This window comes from Poecilia mexicana, unplaced genomic scaffold, assembly GCF_051168715.1.
Source record: "Poecilia mexicana isolate PSO_F unplaced genomic scaffold, ASM5116871v1 scaffold_18, whole genome shotgun sequence".
In the NCBI taxonomy this organism is placed as follows: Eukaryota; Metazoa; Chordata; class Actinopteri; order Cyprinodontiformes; family Poeciliidae; genus Poecilia; species Poecilia mexicana.
In genome coordinates this window covers 23,238,995-23,255,890 of record NW_028263387.1, presented here as the reverse complement: position 1 = coordinate 23,255,890, position 16,896 = coordinate 23,238,995, and the positions used below count along the sequence as shown (strand labels likewise).

Genomic DNA, 16,896 nt, shown 5'->3' with positions numbered 1-16,896 from the left:
GTTTAACCCCACCTGTTGTCTCTGTCCTTCGTCGCTCCTCGTCTACTGTTTGTCATTTGTCTGTCTGTTTCCGTTGCTGCCTGTATTTCTCAGTTTGTTCCTGGTTCTTTATTAAATCATAATTTCATCATGACTACCCAGGTTCACCGGCGTCTTCCTCACCTCCAACCACTGGACATCATGACAGTTTTATTGTTTTCAGAGGAATTTGATGCAGTTCAGCATTAAAGACTTTAATGTTTTCCAGAGAACTGGTGTTTAAATTAACTACATTCCTATTAAATATTTCTGTCTAAAATCTCGTAAAATATCCTCTAACAATCTGATGAATAATCCAAACATTCATTTAAAATAAATGATCAACATGCAGATCAGTCCTTTTTCTACAGATGATGATAATATCTTCCTCATTAACCTGATAGAGTCTCTGAGTCATTTTGGTCCCAAAAGGTGAATTAATATTAATTAGTGATTCCATCTGATGTCTGATATTCAACATGTCTGATGTTATTATAATAATCATCAAGTCTCTCCAGTTAATCTCCATCTATTGGTTCTAGTTTTCTGACTGAGTCTGAAAATCCCTCATCATGACGACATTTTATACTGAGCTGCTCTCGTCACTAAAATCCTGGTAACAGGAAAAACTGAAGAGTTTTCTAAAACCTTTTGGTCCATTGATCAGAATCAGAAGAATTTTATTGTCATTGTCAGAAAGACAACGGAAATGCAGGTCCAGTACAACCATCCATTACACAACACCACACTGGGAGGGGGAGGGGGGCGAAGCGGAAGAGGGAAAGTTGGTTGATCTTTACTTGTTGCAACATGATGAACGTTTCTGCCACCAGGGGGCGACAGCAGCCCATTTCAGACAGGCATGTCTGAACCTGGAAATGAACAAAAGTTACCTTTACCTTTGACATCTACGTCATCTGACTCTGTACTTCTGAACCAATCAGAAACCGAGGCAGAGTTTGTTGTTTAAGGAAGTCAGTGCAGCATTTCTGTCTCCAACCCACATGTCACAGACTTTGTTTAGCCCATTAGATCACTGGTTACATACATTTTTAAAACATTTAAGCATTTAGTGAATCCAGATCTACCAAGTATTTTGTCTCCATCCTTAAAGTTTTCCTTCTCAGTTTTTCTACTCCTTCTCTGACTTTATCAGCCTGTAAAAGCAGAGCGATGTTTCTGTGTTTAGCTTTATCAGCTGGTTTCCATGCCGACCTCTGGGTCTGAAGGACTGTGAGGTTCAGCCTCTGCTGGTCTGAGAGCTGATAGAAAAGGAAACAGGCTATTAATAAAAGCTTCAGTTTCTGTTCATTGATAAAAACATAAAACTACAGAATAAACATCAGTTTCTCAATGTTTGAGTTGTAACATTTAGAAAACTTTGGATTCGTTGAAGTATTAACGGTTCTCTAATGAAACCTCAACATTTAAATTTATAAACTTTCCTACAAAAACAAACACTGATGGTGAAAATCTAAATTAAAGAATAAAACATTGTTTCATGAATAAAAATCATCACTTGAAAATAATGACATATTAATAACCACTCAAAAGTGTCTAGGTGTTTTTGTTTTACGACATATTAATCCAAATGTTCATTTAATCATAATAAATTAAATAATTTAATCAGATAAACATCTTTGGTCTCAGTAACAATCAGCTGATTCAGAATTCAGACTCAATAACTGATCAATGGTTCTGACAGACAGAAATCATTTAGATTTAAAACAGGAAATGGAAACAATAACAATAAATGACTCAATGTCATTATTATTACAATAAAATGTTTTATTACAGTCTAATATTTTCCTTATCAAAACACATTAAAGAAAAATGTCATGTTTTTGTCGTGACAGATTAATTATCAGCCAAACTCAAGTGAACAATTTTTTTACTCCACTTGTTAAATGATTTGTATTGATTTTCTTTCTGAAAGTAATAAATATTATAATTATAACAATCAGAGCTGCTGTCACTCCCAGACTGATGAAGATGAAGATCCATTCTAGTTCCTCTGGTTCTGGAGTCAAAGTTGGTCTCTGAGTTTGGATCTGATCAGCAGCAGCTGGAGAGAAATCAGAAATATTTATTAATATTTGATGAAAACTGAGATCCAGGAGGATTCATGATGAAGATGAAGATGTTGGTTCATCAACCCAGATTGATGAACCTCCTCCTCCTCCTCCTCTTCCTCTCTCAGGATGAAGATGATCTCCCTGCTGCTCCTCATCCTCAGCTCATGTCTCTGTGGTCAGTCTCCATCTTGTCTTTGTGACAGAAAGCTCTCTAGATGGAGCTGAAAGACTCCCATGTTCCAGTTCTCAGTGTGTCTGCTCCTCTCTTTCCCTCTCTGTCTCCTCAGCAGCAACATTTGTAGTGAATGTGACCCAGAGCAGCTATGAGGCAGAGGAGAACCACAGCATCACTCTGGAGTGGACCTTCACCACCAGGACTCAGGGATCCTGCAGGGAACTGTTCATCTACTGTGAAGCGAACACAGATCATGGAGTTTTACCCCCTTACTTTCACCCCTGTCTGGAATGTAATTACGGATAGTCAGACGAAACCGAATTTATGTTAAATTGGCTTGCCATATTCGCCTCCACCTTTACTCGCACGCGAAGCTCCAGACAACTGACAGGACAGCTGCAGTAGGGAGGCCTCTTTTAGCCCTCCCTAAAAAGCCGCTCCCCATTTGGGGAGAGCCTCCCGAAAGCCGCTCCCCATTTGGGGAGCGCCTCACGAAAGCCGCTCCCCATTTGGGGAGCGCCTCCCGAAAGCCCTCCCCATTTGGGGAGCGCCTCACGAAAGCCGCTCCCCATTTGGGGAGCGCCTCACGAAAGCCCTCCCCATTTGGGGAGCGCCTCCCGAAAGCCCTCCCCATTTGGGGAGCGCCTCCCGAAAGCCCTCCCCATTTGGGGAGCGCCTCCCTCGGCTAGGAAGGCTAAAGAGGCACTTTGTCTTTATCCCTCTTTATCCTCAAGCTAGGGGCTATATATAATGAATTCTCCTACTGCAACAGAGTCTCACTCTGTCTTCCTGATCGACGGTGTCTGTGTTTATTGCTGTTCTGTGGTTTTTGGTGGGTCTTTCTTTTCTTTAAAGCGAGTAGGAGCGTGTTGAAAACTGACTTATCCTGTCGGCTGTCTGTCGTAAAAGCTGCTAACAACCTTCGGTTTGATCACCGTCACTAAGTTATGGAAAGACGCTGGAACTCATCTGTTATTGAAGCAACACACTGTTGACGTTGATAAAGAAGAAAAACTAACCAAGTAAGTTTATTCTATTTTATGTTGATCAGTTTGTCTATAATTTTCAGTTAGTTTAATTTTTAAAAAACCATAAATCACGTTTCGTGTGAATAAGTGTAAAACAACAATTAAACCCTAAAATTGTATTACCCAGATCATATACCTGTAAAAATAGCATTTAATCTTCTGTAGCTTGTTTTATTTTCTGAATCGTTCTGGTAGCTGAATATTTTGTGGCTCCTATTAATACTAATAGATCAGCACATTTCTTTTCTATGTCACATGCTGTTTGCATTTTAATTATGTAAAGCACTTTGAAATGCCTTGCTGCTGAAATATGCTATACAAATAAAATTTGATTGATTGATTGATACTAGACACGTTTTATTCCGATCTGTCTCCTGCATCTAGTCTAACACTCAAACAACTTATCCACCATGTTGTCGCACCTGAGGTGGAGGTGGAGTTAAACATTTAACACCACCCCACAGGTCAAATTACAATTTGTTTCCTGCCTGCTGTTTTACTAAATGTCAAGTTCTGAAATGGTTGATTTTACCCATTGAACAGTGATAATTCACTGAATGGTGATGAATGTATGTTTAGACATTAAATTAATCTTTTCTCAGCAACAACTGTGTTTATAGTTTCTTCTCATTACAGTGTAGAAATAAACGAGTACAGAAAAATGAAAATATTAGAAAATAACAGAATAATTGAAAAGTGCAATAGTTTTATATTATGCTATATAGATTCACCTAGAGAAATATTCTAGACATTTCTTTCTTTTTTTGTAGTTTTTATTATGGCTTACAGGTAATAAACCCAACCTCCAGTCTCTCAGAAAATTTACAAATATTGTACAATAAACTGTACAATATCAGAACATCACAGTGCCACACTAATCAGGTAATTAACTCAAAACAGCTGCAAAGGTTTCCTGGGCCTCTAATGGTTTTTCCTTGTTGGTTGGACAGAAGACATGTTGACACCCAAAACAAGGCGATGTTTGCTCATATTGAACACTTGTCCTCATGTAAAGAAAAGTTATTGCTGAAGAATCTGGTTGTGTGTTGTATTAATGTATATTTATGAAAAGTTGAGTGGAAGGAAAAGCTGTGCTAATAAGGTGCAACAGGCATAACTGATAAATTGAGAGGATTGTCAAAAGAAAAAAACACTCAAATGTGTTTTCACTATAAAAAGTTCAGGAGCTGCAGAGAATAAAAACATGTCCTGTTGTCTTGCTGCTGAATCGTTTTATAACCACTCAGTGGCAGTAGTGATCTTTATCTAAACAACCTTAAGTTCAGTTGTTCCTCATAATGTTACTGTTGTCCTGCTGCCTCTCCTCCTCCTCCTCTTCCTCTCTCAGGATGAAGATGATCTCCCTGCTGCTCCTCATCCTCAGCTCATGTCTCTGTGGTCAGTCTCCATCTTGTCTTTGTGACAGAAAGCTCTCTAGATGGAGCTGAAAGACTCCCATGTTCCAGTTCTCAGTGTGTCTGCTCCTCTCTTTCCCTCTCTGTCTCCTCAGCAGCAACATTTGTAGTGAATGTGACCCAGAGCAGCTATGAGGCAGAGGAGAACCACAGCATCACTCTGGAGTGGACCTTCACCACCAGGACTCAGGGAAACTGGAGGGAACTGTTCATCTACTGCAGCTTGTTGGCTCCTCATAAAGAACTAGTTCTCTATCAGGTTCATGACAGTGTTGAGATTCCAGAGTCTCAGGATGATCAGTTTTCAGGACGAGTCCAGAGTGACAAAGACGTCCTCAGAGAAGGACGAATCAGACTCCATGTATCCAGACTGAGGACTGAAGACTCTGGTCTGTATCTGTGTGACGTGAAAACTGAAGATGGATTCAACTCTGGAAGATGTCGACTCAACATTACTGGTAAAATCTGTTTTCCAGCTTCTGTTTCTTGCTGACATCCATCTGATTCCAGGTCTGAACTGAAGTTTCTCCTTTTCTCTCCAGCAGCTGCTGATCAGTTTCAACCTCCGACTGAGAATCTACAACCAGAGAGACGAGGAAGAATCGGAGTTCATATTTCACTGGGGCTTTTTGTTCTCATTATTATTATTATTTTTTATATCAGTGTTCTATTTTTAAAAAGCAAACTAAAAAGGAAATCTGTTTACAATCAGATGTTGAGTTTGTGAGAGAAAGAAGAGCTGGACTCTGAAAACTGATATAAAGGCTAAAAATGGAATAAAAACATGAAACTATTTATTAAAAGTTTATTATTGGTTAAAGGAATAATGTAGAAATATTTCTGTCAGGTTTGCTTTTAAAGATGATTTAAGTTCTGTTTAACTTGATCAGTGAAAGGTTTAAACTTTTTTTTTTAGTTTTTTATAATCTGTAAAATAATCTAATATTTGAGTTACTGCAGCAGATTTAAACCATCCTTGAAAAAAGAGCCAAATAAAATCATTTCAAGGCCATAAACTGAACCTGAGCCTCAGTTTGGGCAACAATAATCTGCACATAAACACATTTATTGTTTAATCAGATATAAATGGTAGAACATGTCAGAACCAGTAAACAGAATCTGATCTTTTCAGTTCAGTTTAATTGTTTAAAGTTTAATTTGCTCAAAGGAGCAAAGTCAGTTTTTAAACTCTGCAGCTGAACCTGAAACGTGAAAATCACAACTTAGAAGCTCGTTTTGTCCACATGGTGGCGCTCTAAGCTCTGACTAAAAGCTGCTCAGCAGTCAAAGTTAGTTTTTCTTCTTTCTGTCTTTATTCAGTTCTGATGTGAAAACACAGATTTAAAATGTTTCCTTTAATGAAATGTGTTTATTTCTGATTATTAAATATTGATCTGATCAGTTGATCAGCAGCTTCATCCTGATGCTTCACTCAGTGATCTTCACTTTACATGAAACAGAATCAAGAAACATGAAATAGTTTAGAAACTTTTCTGGTTTTAATGGATTTTAATGCATTGATTTAGGATCTTTTATCAGATTCTATGTTTCTACTTCCTGTTTATTTAAAGATCCAACTGAGAGAAAAGTTTGAAAATCACAGAAAAAAAGAGCAACAAGCAACAGTGGATTGTTTATTATCAATATACAGAAATTATTATTGAAAATAGTCTAAATGTTGATGTGATCAGTAAATCAACAATCCAATTAGGACTGAAGACACAAACCAGATCTGTGGTTTAACAGAAATAAGTTCTAAACCTGAGTAAAACATGGATCTGTGCTGATTGGAAGGAATAAATAATTTAATGTGGAACTAATAATTTAAATTAAACATATAAATGAGTGAATGAAATAAAATTTTCTTGAATCCTAATTTAGAACAAATCTGGTCATATTTACTGCAGTTCCTGGAAGAATAATTAATATTTTCATTCTGAAATTCTTGTATTTTCTATATTCCTCATTGTTTTTACTGTATCTATTCTACTGTGTTTAGATCTGGGAATAAAATCTACTCTGCAGCCAATAATCACATTTCTGAAAAGAGCAACAGGATATTTAATACAGTAAAATTAAATCAACACATATTTTACAAATCATGTACATTAAAATTTCCATTGGAAATAAACCCAAAAGATAAAGTTCAGACATGATTTATTATGCAAAAAATATTTCAGAATAATTTGCAGAAAGAGAAGGAAGCACAATGTTAGGGTAGATATGAACAATAAAAATAAAATAACATTGAGACACATGAACATCAACCTGTGGAGGGACTTTGTGAAACAGCATAAATATATTTACATAACAATATAATCAAAGTTATATAAATATACAATTATATTAAATAGTCATGGAGGAAATAAATAAACTAAAATGATATGGGATATTATATATATATATATATATATATATATATATATATATATATATATATATATATATATATATATATATATATATATATATATATATATATATATATATATATATATATATATATATGTATATATATATATATATATATATATATATATATACATATATATATATATATATATATATATATATATATATATAAAAAAACATGTATATACATACATGTTTTCGATATGACCATATATTGAAGAATAAAAACAGTGTAAACTTCTTCTCACTCCTTTTTTTGAGCAAATTAAGTAGATAAAAGTATTCATGTTTAATAAATGTGTTCCTGCTTCTTTAAACTGATTTGTTCAAAATACAGAAATTCACTTTCACTGCATCAAGATATCAACTGTAACAGCTGCAGAAACCAAACTGAGGTCAACTGGATCAGTGACCCCAACCTGGTCCTCAAAGTCCTGCAGCTTTAGGACATAAATGATCCAGAGATTAAAACTCCTGCAGAACCTGATGGGCTGCAGAGGAAATAATACAATTATTACAATCATTAGAGCTGAAGGTCACATTTAAATCATGGAGGACGTTGGACCCTGAGGATGAAGGTTGGGGATCTGAACTGGATCAACCACAACCCTCACTGTGGGTCTGGTGATCTGTTCATCTTCTGCTTCATTAGATAAAGACGAAGAACCAACCCAGTAACCAGTGAAACCATCAGAACGGCTCCAACAATCAGTCCAACATGTTTGTTTCTGCTTCCATCTTCTTTTCTTCCCTCCTTGTTTTCTGTCAAACAGAATCAGAGCTGAAGGTCAGAATCCATTTCTCTTCATCTGCTGCTCTCAGACCAGCTGCTTCTGCAGCAGCTTTAGAAACACAAACATCTGGGCAGAACCAGAACCACATCTGGCCTTAAAGGGATATTCCCCCTAGATTAGCCACAGAGACTCTGGAGACATTTTACCTTTAAGAAGATTCACTGATTGAACATTAAACCACTTTATGCAGCTTCCTTCTTTCACTGGAACATAGAAACCATGAAAACTCACCAGTAGGAGGCGCCACATCCAGGAAGACGGTCCCGATGGGGTCAGAGGTCAAAGTGCCTCTCTTCCTGCCGGTTGCTTCTCTCTGGAAAACCCGACACTCGTATGTTCCCGTGTCGTTGGTCGTCACGTTGCTCAGAAGCAAAGACACGTCTCCGTCCTCCATCCGTCTGTCCTGCAGCTCCACCCGCTTCCTAAAAGATGGATGCTGGTTCTCTGGGTCCGGCTGCTCGTCTCTGAACAGGAGGACATATTCTGGTTCCAGGTCCGGTCGGGTCCACTGCACAACCACAGCAGGTTTGTTGTTGGGGAGTCGGCATGGCAGAGACACGATCTGTCCAGGAACAGCTGAGATGTTTTTATGAACTACAGGACAGAGAAACAGAGCTGAAAGGTCAGAGGTCAGAGTGAACCGGTCCACTTCCAGCAGCAGCAGAGACCAAGGAGAGACACTGGACTCTGACCTGGACTGGATCAATGGATCTAACAAGGATTATTGGTGATTTATTGATAAATGTATTTTATTCAGTTATTCAAACTTTTCTGTTGGTTTAAATCCTTTTATGATTTAATTATTTAAATCATCATAATGAATGAACACATGTCGAGTTAAACTGTTTGAGTTTCTACTTCCTGTCCTGCTGACAGAAGCATCAGGATTTACATTCAGTAACTTTAGCTGCACATTTTTCATATTTGCACATTTCTGACTAAAGTCCAGTCCTTTACATGATGGTACCAGAATTTAACGACTAATTTGAAACATTTAAATATGACGCATACTGAACCTTTATGCAGTGGAAAGAAAAAGTTTGAAGTGAAATCTGTAAAAGTTAATATTTTAGGATAAACTGGACTTTTATGATTCTCCTGTCTGGAGGAGAAATATTGTTCATTTATGGATTCATTTGCCATCAGATCTTTGGGAGATAAATGGATAAAACATGTAATGTAACCACCATTCCAGTGATGTTAGGACAATAAGAAAAACATAAAATCAGAACAGCATTATTTCCAATTATTTTCAATCTTCAACTGATTTCACTACAAAGACAAGAAATGTAATATTCAAATGCATAACTTTTGTGTTTTTGCAAATATTCACTAATTTGAACTGGATTCCTGCAGCTGGTTCCAATCATGTTTACCACTCAGTTACATAGAAAGACTTTCCTTCCTGTGTGTTGAAGCTCTTTAGGTGGAGATTATTTTCCATTCTTGCTGGATGAACAACTTCAGTTTCTAACTGTCTGATGTTTCTATTATTGTATTTTGGTCATAATGTGCCAAACATGTGCAGGTCTGACTTGCAGACAGGCCATCCAGGACCAGGGTTGTTCTACGAGGAAGCTGTGATGTTGTAATACGGGTAGAAAGCAGCTTAGGATGCAGTGCTGCTTCAGGGGTTGAAGGTCAACAGTATTCATTGCTGCTTTACAGCTTTACTGTTTACTTAGAGATTTCTCCAGATTCTTTTTAACAATATTAAGGACTGCAGATGATAGAATCCCTAAATTCCTTGCAAATTCACATGGAGAAACGTTTTTCCTAAACTATGAGAAGATTTGTTCAAGCAGCTCTTCACCAAGTTATGAACCTCATCCCACCTAAATGTTAATTGACTATTTGGGGGAATCTCCCTTTATACCTAATTGTGACATGAGCAAATATTTTCTCATCATTCCTAAACTTTCCCGTCTTTTCTTGTGCCTGGTCTGACTTTTTTGGAACCTTTTGCAGAGAACTTATTTTCAAAAACACAACAAAGTTTATCCGTCTGAACATCAAATATCTTCTCTTTGTTGTGTATTTCAGGTTTAAAAGATTAAAGAATCATCATATTTTTATTTTATTTTTGACTTATGCGATATCCAAACTTTATTAGAATTGGGGTTATACTATTAACACAAAATGGTCCAATAAACATATTTTCTTTATAAATCTCATGCAGATGTCATGAAGCGTTTGGCAGTCAGACTCTGGGTAAAGTGAAGAAATGAGTTTAACGACGTCCCAAATAGACACAAAGTCAGGAACCACAGGAGTGTTAGGAGACACGACCAAAAACTCAAAAACCTGACAAAGACAAACCAGGGACCATGATGAGACATAGATGAGGTTAAATACAGGAGGGATTAATCAGCTGGAACCAATCAGGGGCCTGACATGAAAACAGAGACTAAATAAACCAATAAATAAATAAAATCCCTTTCCTCATAGCAGCTTCTGATCAGTCTGCATAGCCACTAAACTGTCTACATGTCCAAACCTCTATTGCTATCAATCAGTTTTAGGTTACTTACAAATCAAATAGCAAATCATACAGATCCATGCATACACACTTTCAAAAGTTAAAACAAATCAACCATTTACATGTAATGTTGCTCAAGGCTCAGCATGTCATATTCTAAACAAAGTAGAAAAATCTAATCAACATAATGACTTTCACTGTAACTCCTAGGCCGTTCGCGACTGAATTCTGTTTTGTTTTCTTTTTCGCCCCTTTTTCTTTTGACAGAACGATCCTTTTACACCTTCTGTTTCACGTTTGCCACAATCATCCATTCATTCTTTTCTAATAACCCTCATAAAAAAAACTTAGAGATCTTAACGGGTGAACTTCATTTCTGCTGTTATTTTCAGCGCTCCGTGAAAGTTACGAAAAAAACACAGGCTGTTTTTAAACAGACATCTTAACACCTGAACAAGCATGAAAACTTCTTCAGAAACATTATTTCATTTAACCAGAATTTCATTCAGTATTTTTAGTTTTAATCAAAAAATGTAAAGTTTAGTCCATAAATTCCTATCAATAATAATATATCTGAAGCAAATGACTATAGAGACAAACCTGTATCTGTGAATGCAGATCCCGATGTAAGGAAAAGAACCTTGACAATCAAGAAAACGTCCATGGTGACAAATGTCTTCAGATGAGGATTAAAAACTGAGCCACAAATCAATATGATGGGCATTTATAGCCAAAGGAGGCAGAGAAATGTGTCATCTGACAGTATTAGATCTGACATGCCTTTTATGTCCTTCTTTCCTAAGACTTCCCACTTCGACACCATACCGTCATTTAACAGTAGGGGGCGCCATCATAACATTCAATCCAGAGCGCCATGACTTCCCTTTTCTAACACGCAGTGACCAGTTTTGTGACTGAAAGAGTTTGCAAAATGTAGTTGCCTTTACACCTATTGATGTGTGAATTAGAGAAACCTGGTAAGAAATGTAATTTACCAACGGAATTATATTTCTTATTTTCTTAATGTCTTAGAACAGATCAAGCTGAAATTGTTTTTTCTTCAAGGGAAAAATACATGAAACATTAATCCTAAATGGAATGTAAAAAAACCCAACAAATTACAACTGTTAATTAATATTTATAACACCTGATGTATTATTTAAATATTACAGAGGAAAAGCAGAGAACTCACCTGGCTTGGAGCTGAAGCTTCAGACGCAGAAACAGACTCAACTTTCGGTTCTCATAGCTAAAAGCCACACCTCACATTACCATTGGAGAGGATGGTGCTTCCTCTGAAAACACAGAGGAAGTTAAACGACTCATAAACCTGAAAGCAGCTCATGCTGTCTGTGTCTCACTGTGGGTATTTGTGTTTAACAACATTTCCTAAAGCTGTATATCTTTACAGTTTCCCCTGACAGCTTTCAGTTATCAACTCAAACTCAACATTTTCAGAACAATCAGAACAATTACCACACAAACTATACAGTGGCCAAAAGGCACCAACTGTACAAAATCATTTCCTCCAAGCAAAACAACTTGCAACCAGGATAGTGAAATCTTCTAATTAGTCATTAAGCAACAGATTTTTGTTGCTTGTCAGTGAAGACGGGAAGTTTTCAAGGTGAAGCAAACAGACAACTGATTGTGATTGTTTATGTTTCAAATCAACTCTGAACAGGTGGGTTTTAAGTTGAGATTTAAAGGCACCCAGTGTTTCAGCTGTTTTACAGTTTTCTGGAAGTTTGTTCCAAATCTGTGGTGCATAGAAACTGAATGCTGCTTCTCCTCGTTTGGTTCTGAGGATGCAGAGCAGAACAAGAAGATCTGAGGGGTCTAGATGGTTGGTAGAGCAATAACAGATCTTTAATGTATCGAAGTGCTAAACCGTTCAGTGATTTATAAACTAACAGTATTTTAAAGTCTATTCTCTGAGCTACAGGGAGCCAGTGTAGGGTCTTTAAAACTGGTGTTATGTCTCCATCTTCCTGGTTTTAGTCAGAACAGCAGCAGCTTCTGGATCAGCTGCAGCCGTTTGATTGATTTGTTAGTCAGACCTGTGAAGACGCTGTTGCAGTAATCAATGCAACATCAGAGAACAAATACATAAAAAATCTGATGATTAATAATATGCAATGATTTTATGTATCTGTAATAAAATTATGTGATGATTGAAAATCTGCCACAGACTTGCGACCTGTCCAGGGTGACCACATCTCACCCAGAACGTTAGCTGGAGTCAGGCACCTCCCGACCCCCCAAGGGACAAGGGTGCTAGAAAATGGATGGATGATTGAAAATGTCAGTTTTATAAGTCTAAATTATAGAAAGGAGAGACCAGCTTCACTTTTGGAGTGGAAAAGCTGATAGTAAGAGGAAAAGCTGAAATATCATCAGCTGCAGCAAAAAAAAAAAACAAAAAACTGCAGTACTAGTGATGCTCAGGTTGGACAAATGTTTTCAAAGCCAAGGTCTTATCAATTCTGAGGACTAAACTGTCAGGAAAGGTAATCTATAAGAGGACTCCTTATATCACAGCAGAAATATGACACATGGGTTCAAACATTTCCATCACCAACCTGTGTTCAGAAAAACAGTTTGACAGCTGAAGTTTGTCAAATCCTCCAGGCAGACATTAAGGCCAAGATCACAATGGACACAGCAGAACAATTATAATATAGAAAACATTCATGATTGCCAAGTTAAGCAAATTGTATCTCCAGGTGATAATAAATTAAGAGCCATTTGGAAGCCGTGGCCCAAGATCTGTCTCTCTGAAAACTTCCCATCACATTAGCAGAGTGATGAGTCTAAGGGATTACTTCAGGAGTCTTAAAACAATATATTTTTAAATAAAACAACTAAAACTCAGATAGTTTCATACATCTGAAACAAACGAAGGAGGCTGACAATTTTTATTTTTTTTTTTTAAATCCTGAATTCTTTGTTTAATAATGAGACAAATAAGAGATAAAAACAATTATATTTTATTGATGATAAAATATAAAAAACTGTTGTATACAATTTTTAATATTACATAAGATCAAATAAAACTAAATATGAATAAATCCCAGCTTCACACCTTCGTCAGTAAAACATCTTAGTTTGAAATGCTGTGTTGTCCACTTCTTCTCTTAACACAGGACGTTTACTGAACCAACCCGACAAACCAGTTTGCTGTAAATCTGCAGCCCAGCGACCATCTGTAACATGACCGGGTGGACTTTATTAGACCTCTCTCTGGTTCCTCCCTTCAGTATGACTGTTGGCTGTGTCCACTCACTAAACAAACAAAAGCTTTTAAAGCAAGACCAGGATTTTAAAATGAATCCTAAAATACACTGATTAATTATTTTGAGACCAGCATATTAAAATAAATGTAAGTTTATAAACTTTGAAGGAAAATTTTGAGTGAAAAGTGGTTTTGAATCAAATTTAACTCATTAATAATTTATTCATAATTTAATGAGTGAAAATCTAGAAACACAAACATCAACTCAGTTTATCATTAAAGAAATTTTAATCTACAAACCTTAGATCAGCTCATCTATAATTTATTCAATATTTCGTTAATAATTGATCAAAATCATAAACAAAGAACCAACATGAAGTTTACAATCTGTATTCAGCATTAAAGGTTTCTGTAAATGATCATCTTTTTAACTTTGTTGGTTGATTGAAATTCTTAATAGCTGAGATGAAAAATAAGGTTTATCTTTTTTATATTATAGTTTATAACATTTACATATGAAGAGCAAAATTTAATGAGACATGTTCACATTCTCATGTTTTTCAAGAGAAAAACTCAATTTATCTGCTCAGCTGAAACAGAAGTTTTTTGTCCTTGTCTAAATCTATTGGAGAAAGTTTATTACATTGTGTAGAAAGTTTATTACATTGTGTAGAAAGTTTATTACATTGTGTAGAAAGTTTATTACAGTGTGTAGAAAGTTTATTACATTGTGTAGAAAGTTTATTACATTCTGTGTTTTCTCCTTTTCCAACATGCAAATTTTCCTCTAATGTATAAATGACAGAACAGCTGTTGACTTATCAGTTTACTCTGAGTTTTTATTCCCGTCACGAAACTGGATGGTTGTGAATCTGCTGTAAATGAAAACTGAGCCTAAAGTTTCAGAAACATGGAGCATTTCTAAAAGCAGCTTAATGAGTAAATAGTGAATTAAAATTTTACAAAATGATTCAGCAGCAGCAGCTTGTTACACATCCAACATTTATTCCTGAACATTTATGTAATTTATTCCTTTGTTTTCAGAAGGTTCAGTTGAACATTATGTTCCCCATTCTTATTTGCAGTCAGTCACTGGTTTGATCTTTTCAAGCAACCCAAGTTTTAATTTCATTGATTTTTTTTTTATTATTTTTTTTTATGAAAATGATAAATGAGTTGAAGTTTCTTCATGTAAAAGCAGGGGAACGTGGGGAAGTCTCAGCTGAGTCTCGGGTTCCCTCTCAGGTGAGGGTTTGTGTTTTTTCCAGTTGAAACAAGTTTTGAAGGAGGTTATATTTAGCCTTTCTGCACAGCCTAAATTTTTTCACATTGAAACAACCCAACAAACCTGCACAGTCTTGCAGATCAGGAATTTCCATTCCTGATCTGCATAACGGTAGAGTTTATGCATAAACGTAGCGTTTATGCATAAACTCTACCGTTATGCATAAACGTAGCGTTTATGCATAACGGTAGAGTTTATGCATAAACGTAGCGTTTATGCATAACGGTAGAGTTTGTGCATAACGGTAGAGTTTGTGCATAACGGTAGAGTTTGTGCATAAACTGTTCAGTGTGGAGGAGCCGTGACTGACCTGTATTTCTGTGTCCTCTCCAGGGTGGTTGGACAAATTCTGCTTGGGGGTCCAGACACCATTCATAGGTTCTGGGTGAGGCTGTGGAAATGGGAGGGCGGATTGTTTGTGGGTTTTTGTGGTGTTTCATAATCGTGCTCACGGTGTAAGGATAAAAATAAAATATTTATAAAAAGTAAATAAAGACGTTTATATTTGGTAAAAGCTATTTTATTGTAATAAGTGGAGTTTGGTGAATCGAGATCCTCTGAGATTTAAAGGTGGTTTGGTTCTTCACAGCTGGGATTATTTAAGGCAGCAGTTTCACCTGTGGATTTGTTCTTGATGCTGTGAGAAGATTAAACTGTTGCTGTTTCCACCTGATTCTGCCTCGACTGTCTTCCTCGCTGTAAATCCAGTCGCAAAAGCTGCCTTGTTAGACGTGTTGTTTTGTCAAGTTTTCCAGTTGCTACCAGGGTTTTAGTTTCTAAGCCTTTTGCTCACCTGTTACCTGAGATCCAAGTTAAATCATCAAACTCAGTTGCTGCCTCTCTGTTTTGTAACTCACCACAACAACCACAGTTCACTTGTACTTCAAAAACAGGCTTATCATGTGATTCATTGATTTTTTGCTTATTGTGACAGGCCTCACTGCAGGCTTCTTGTAATAAAGATTGTTTTTTACACCTTCACTGAATCAAAACTGAAGTATTTTCTCCAAATGAAAGCATTCAGAGAAAAGACAAAGTCTCCTGATTTTACTTCCTTGTCAAAATCAGGAGACAAACTGTTTCCCTGGTCTGCAGGGTTTTGCTGTGTCTGTATTAATTACAGTCGCTCCCTGCAGGGAGTCATAGACTCACTTTTTATCCTTGTTTGGTTTCACTTCTGTACGCCTCTGAATGCATCAGAGGCCTGCAGTCATTAATCACATTGACATCTCATGTCAGGTTAAATTGATTAGAAGCTTTAAAATCTGAAAACTGGTTGAAAACTAACTAGAGATGCAGTCATGTGCAGGTCACCTTGTTTATTTGATCTGGTTTCTTTATTGTAGCTTCATGTTTTACTGGAGATGTTTGTTTTCTCTGAGCTTTTTCTTCTGTGGTGCTGACAGGAGTTTTATCTTTAAACCTCTGTAGTGTCTGAGCTGAATCACTACTTCAGCCTATTCAGAGCTGCTTTTGGTCAATAATAATTGAAACATTGACACTTCATCAATCATCAATACACATCAAATATGTTGGTCATGAGCATTTATTATGATTCAAGAATAACTGTAAACAGGTGAATTTTAGTCTGGATTTAAAGGAACCCTGTGTTTCAGTTGAAATAAATGAAACAAAATACTTGAAGTTATTATTGTAGCGGTTCCTCCTGCGGCAAAACAGTCCCACAGCATGATGCTGCCAACACTATGCTTCACAGTTAGGATGTCACCAGCATCCCAGTTCTTCCTCCAAATGTAACTTTGGTCATCATGGTCAAACATTTCCACTTCAGCTTCATCAGACCACAGACAGTTTGTGTAACTGATGCCTGAACTGATGGTTGAAACTGTTTCTATGAAGCTCCTGCCTTCACCTCACATGGCTGTTATCAGAGACCAACAGATGATTTCTGCTCCTGCAGTCACTGAAGTTCACTTAATGCAGAATGATTCTTTTGTTCACAGAGATGTTTGAACAAAT

At 36.6% G+C, this 16,896-nt stretch overlaps 2 protein-coding genes and 1 pseudogene across 3 annotated transcripts in view; 1 reads left to right on the top strand and 2 right to left on the bottom strand.

Annotated features, from left to right (window-relative positions):
• LOC148154216 (uncharacterized) overlaps positions 1-16,896 on the bottom strand; it is a 36,544-nt gene that overhangs the window by 17,190 nt on the left and 2,458 nt on the right. The window lies entirely within an intron of this gene.
• LOC148154217 (uncharacterized) lies at positions 2,202-6,571 on the top strand (annotated as a pseudogene). Its single transcript, XR_015765970.1, has 3 exons — positions 2,202-3,290; positions 4,645-4,694; positions 4,807-6,571. The product of XR_015765970.1 is annotated as an uncharacterized LOC148154217 (transcript).
• LOC106913005 (myelin-oligodendrocyte glycoprotein-like) lies at positions 7,400-11,060 on the bottom strand. The gene is made up of 3 exons (XM_088015956.1): positions 10,997-11,060; positions 8,149-8,511; positions 7,400-7,885 (listed from the first exon to the last, which is right to left on the bottom strand). Exons 1-3 carry the CDS (start codon positions 11,058-11,060, stop codon positions 7,734-7,736), a joined length of 579 nt encoding a protein of 192 aa, XP_087872082.1. The 3' UTR covers positions 7,400-7,733.

What these genes read in the sequence shown, in the direction of transcription:
- LOC106913005 (XM_088015956.1), bottom strand. Translation starts at nt 11,060, where the DNA reads ATGGACGTTTTCTTGATTGTCAAGGTTCTTTTCCTTACATCGGGATCT. An exon ending in ATCTGCATTCACAGATACAG is followed by an intron (nt 8,512 to 10,996) that starts GTTTGTCTCTAT and finishes TCTGTCCTGTAG; the next exon opens with TTCATAAAAACATCTCAGCT. An exon ending in GGATGTGGCGCCTCCTACTG is followed by an intron (nt 7,886 to 8,148) that starts GTGAGTTTTCAT and finishes TCTGTTTGACAG; the next exon opens with AAAACAAGGAGGGAAGAAAA.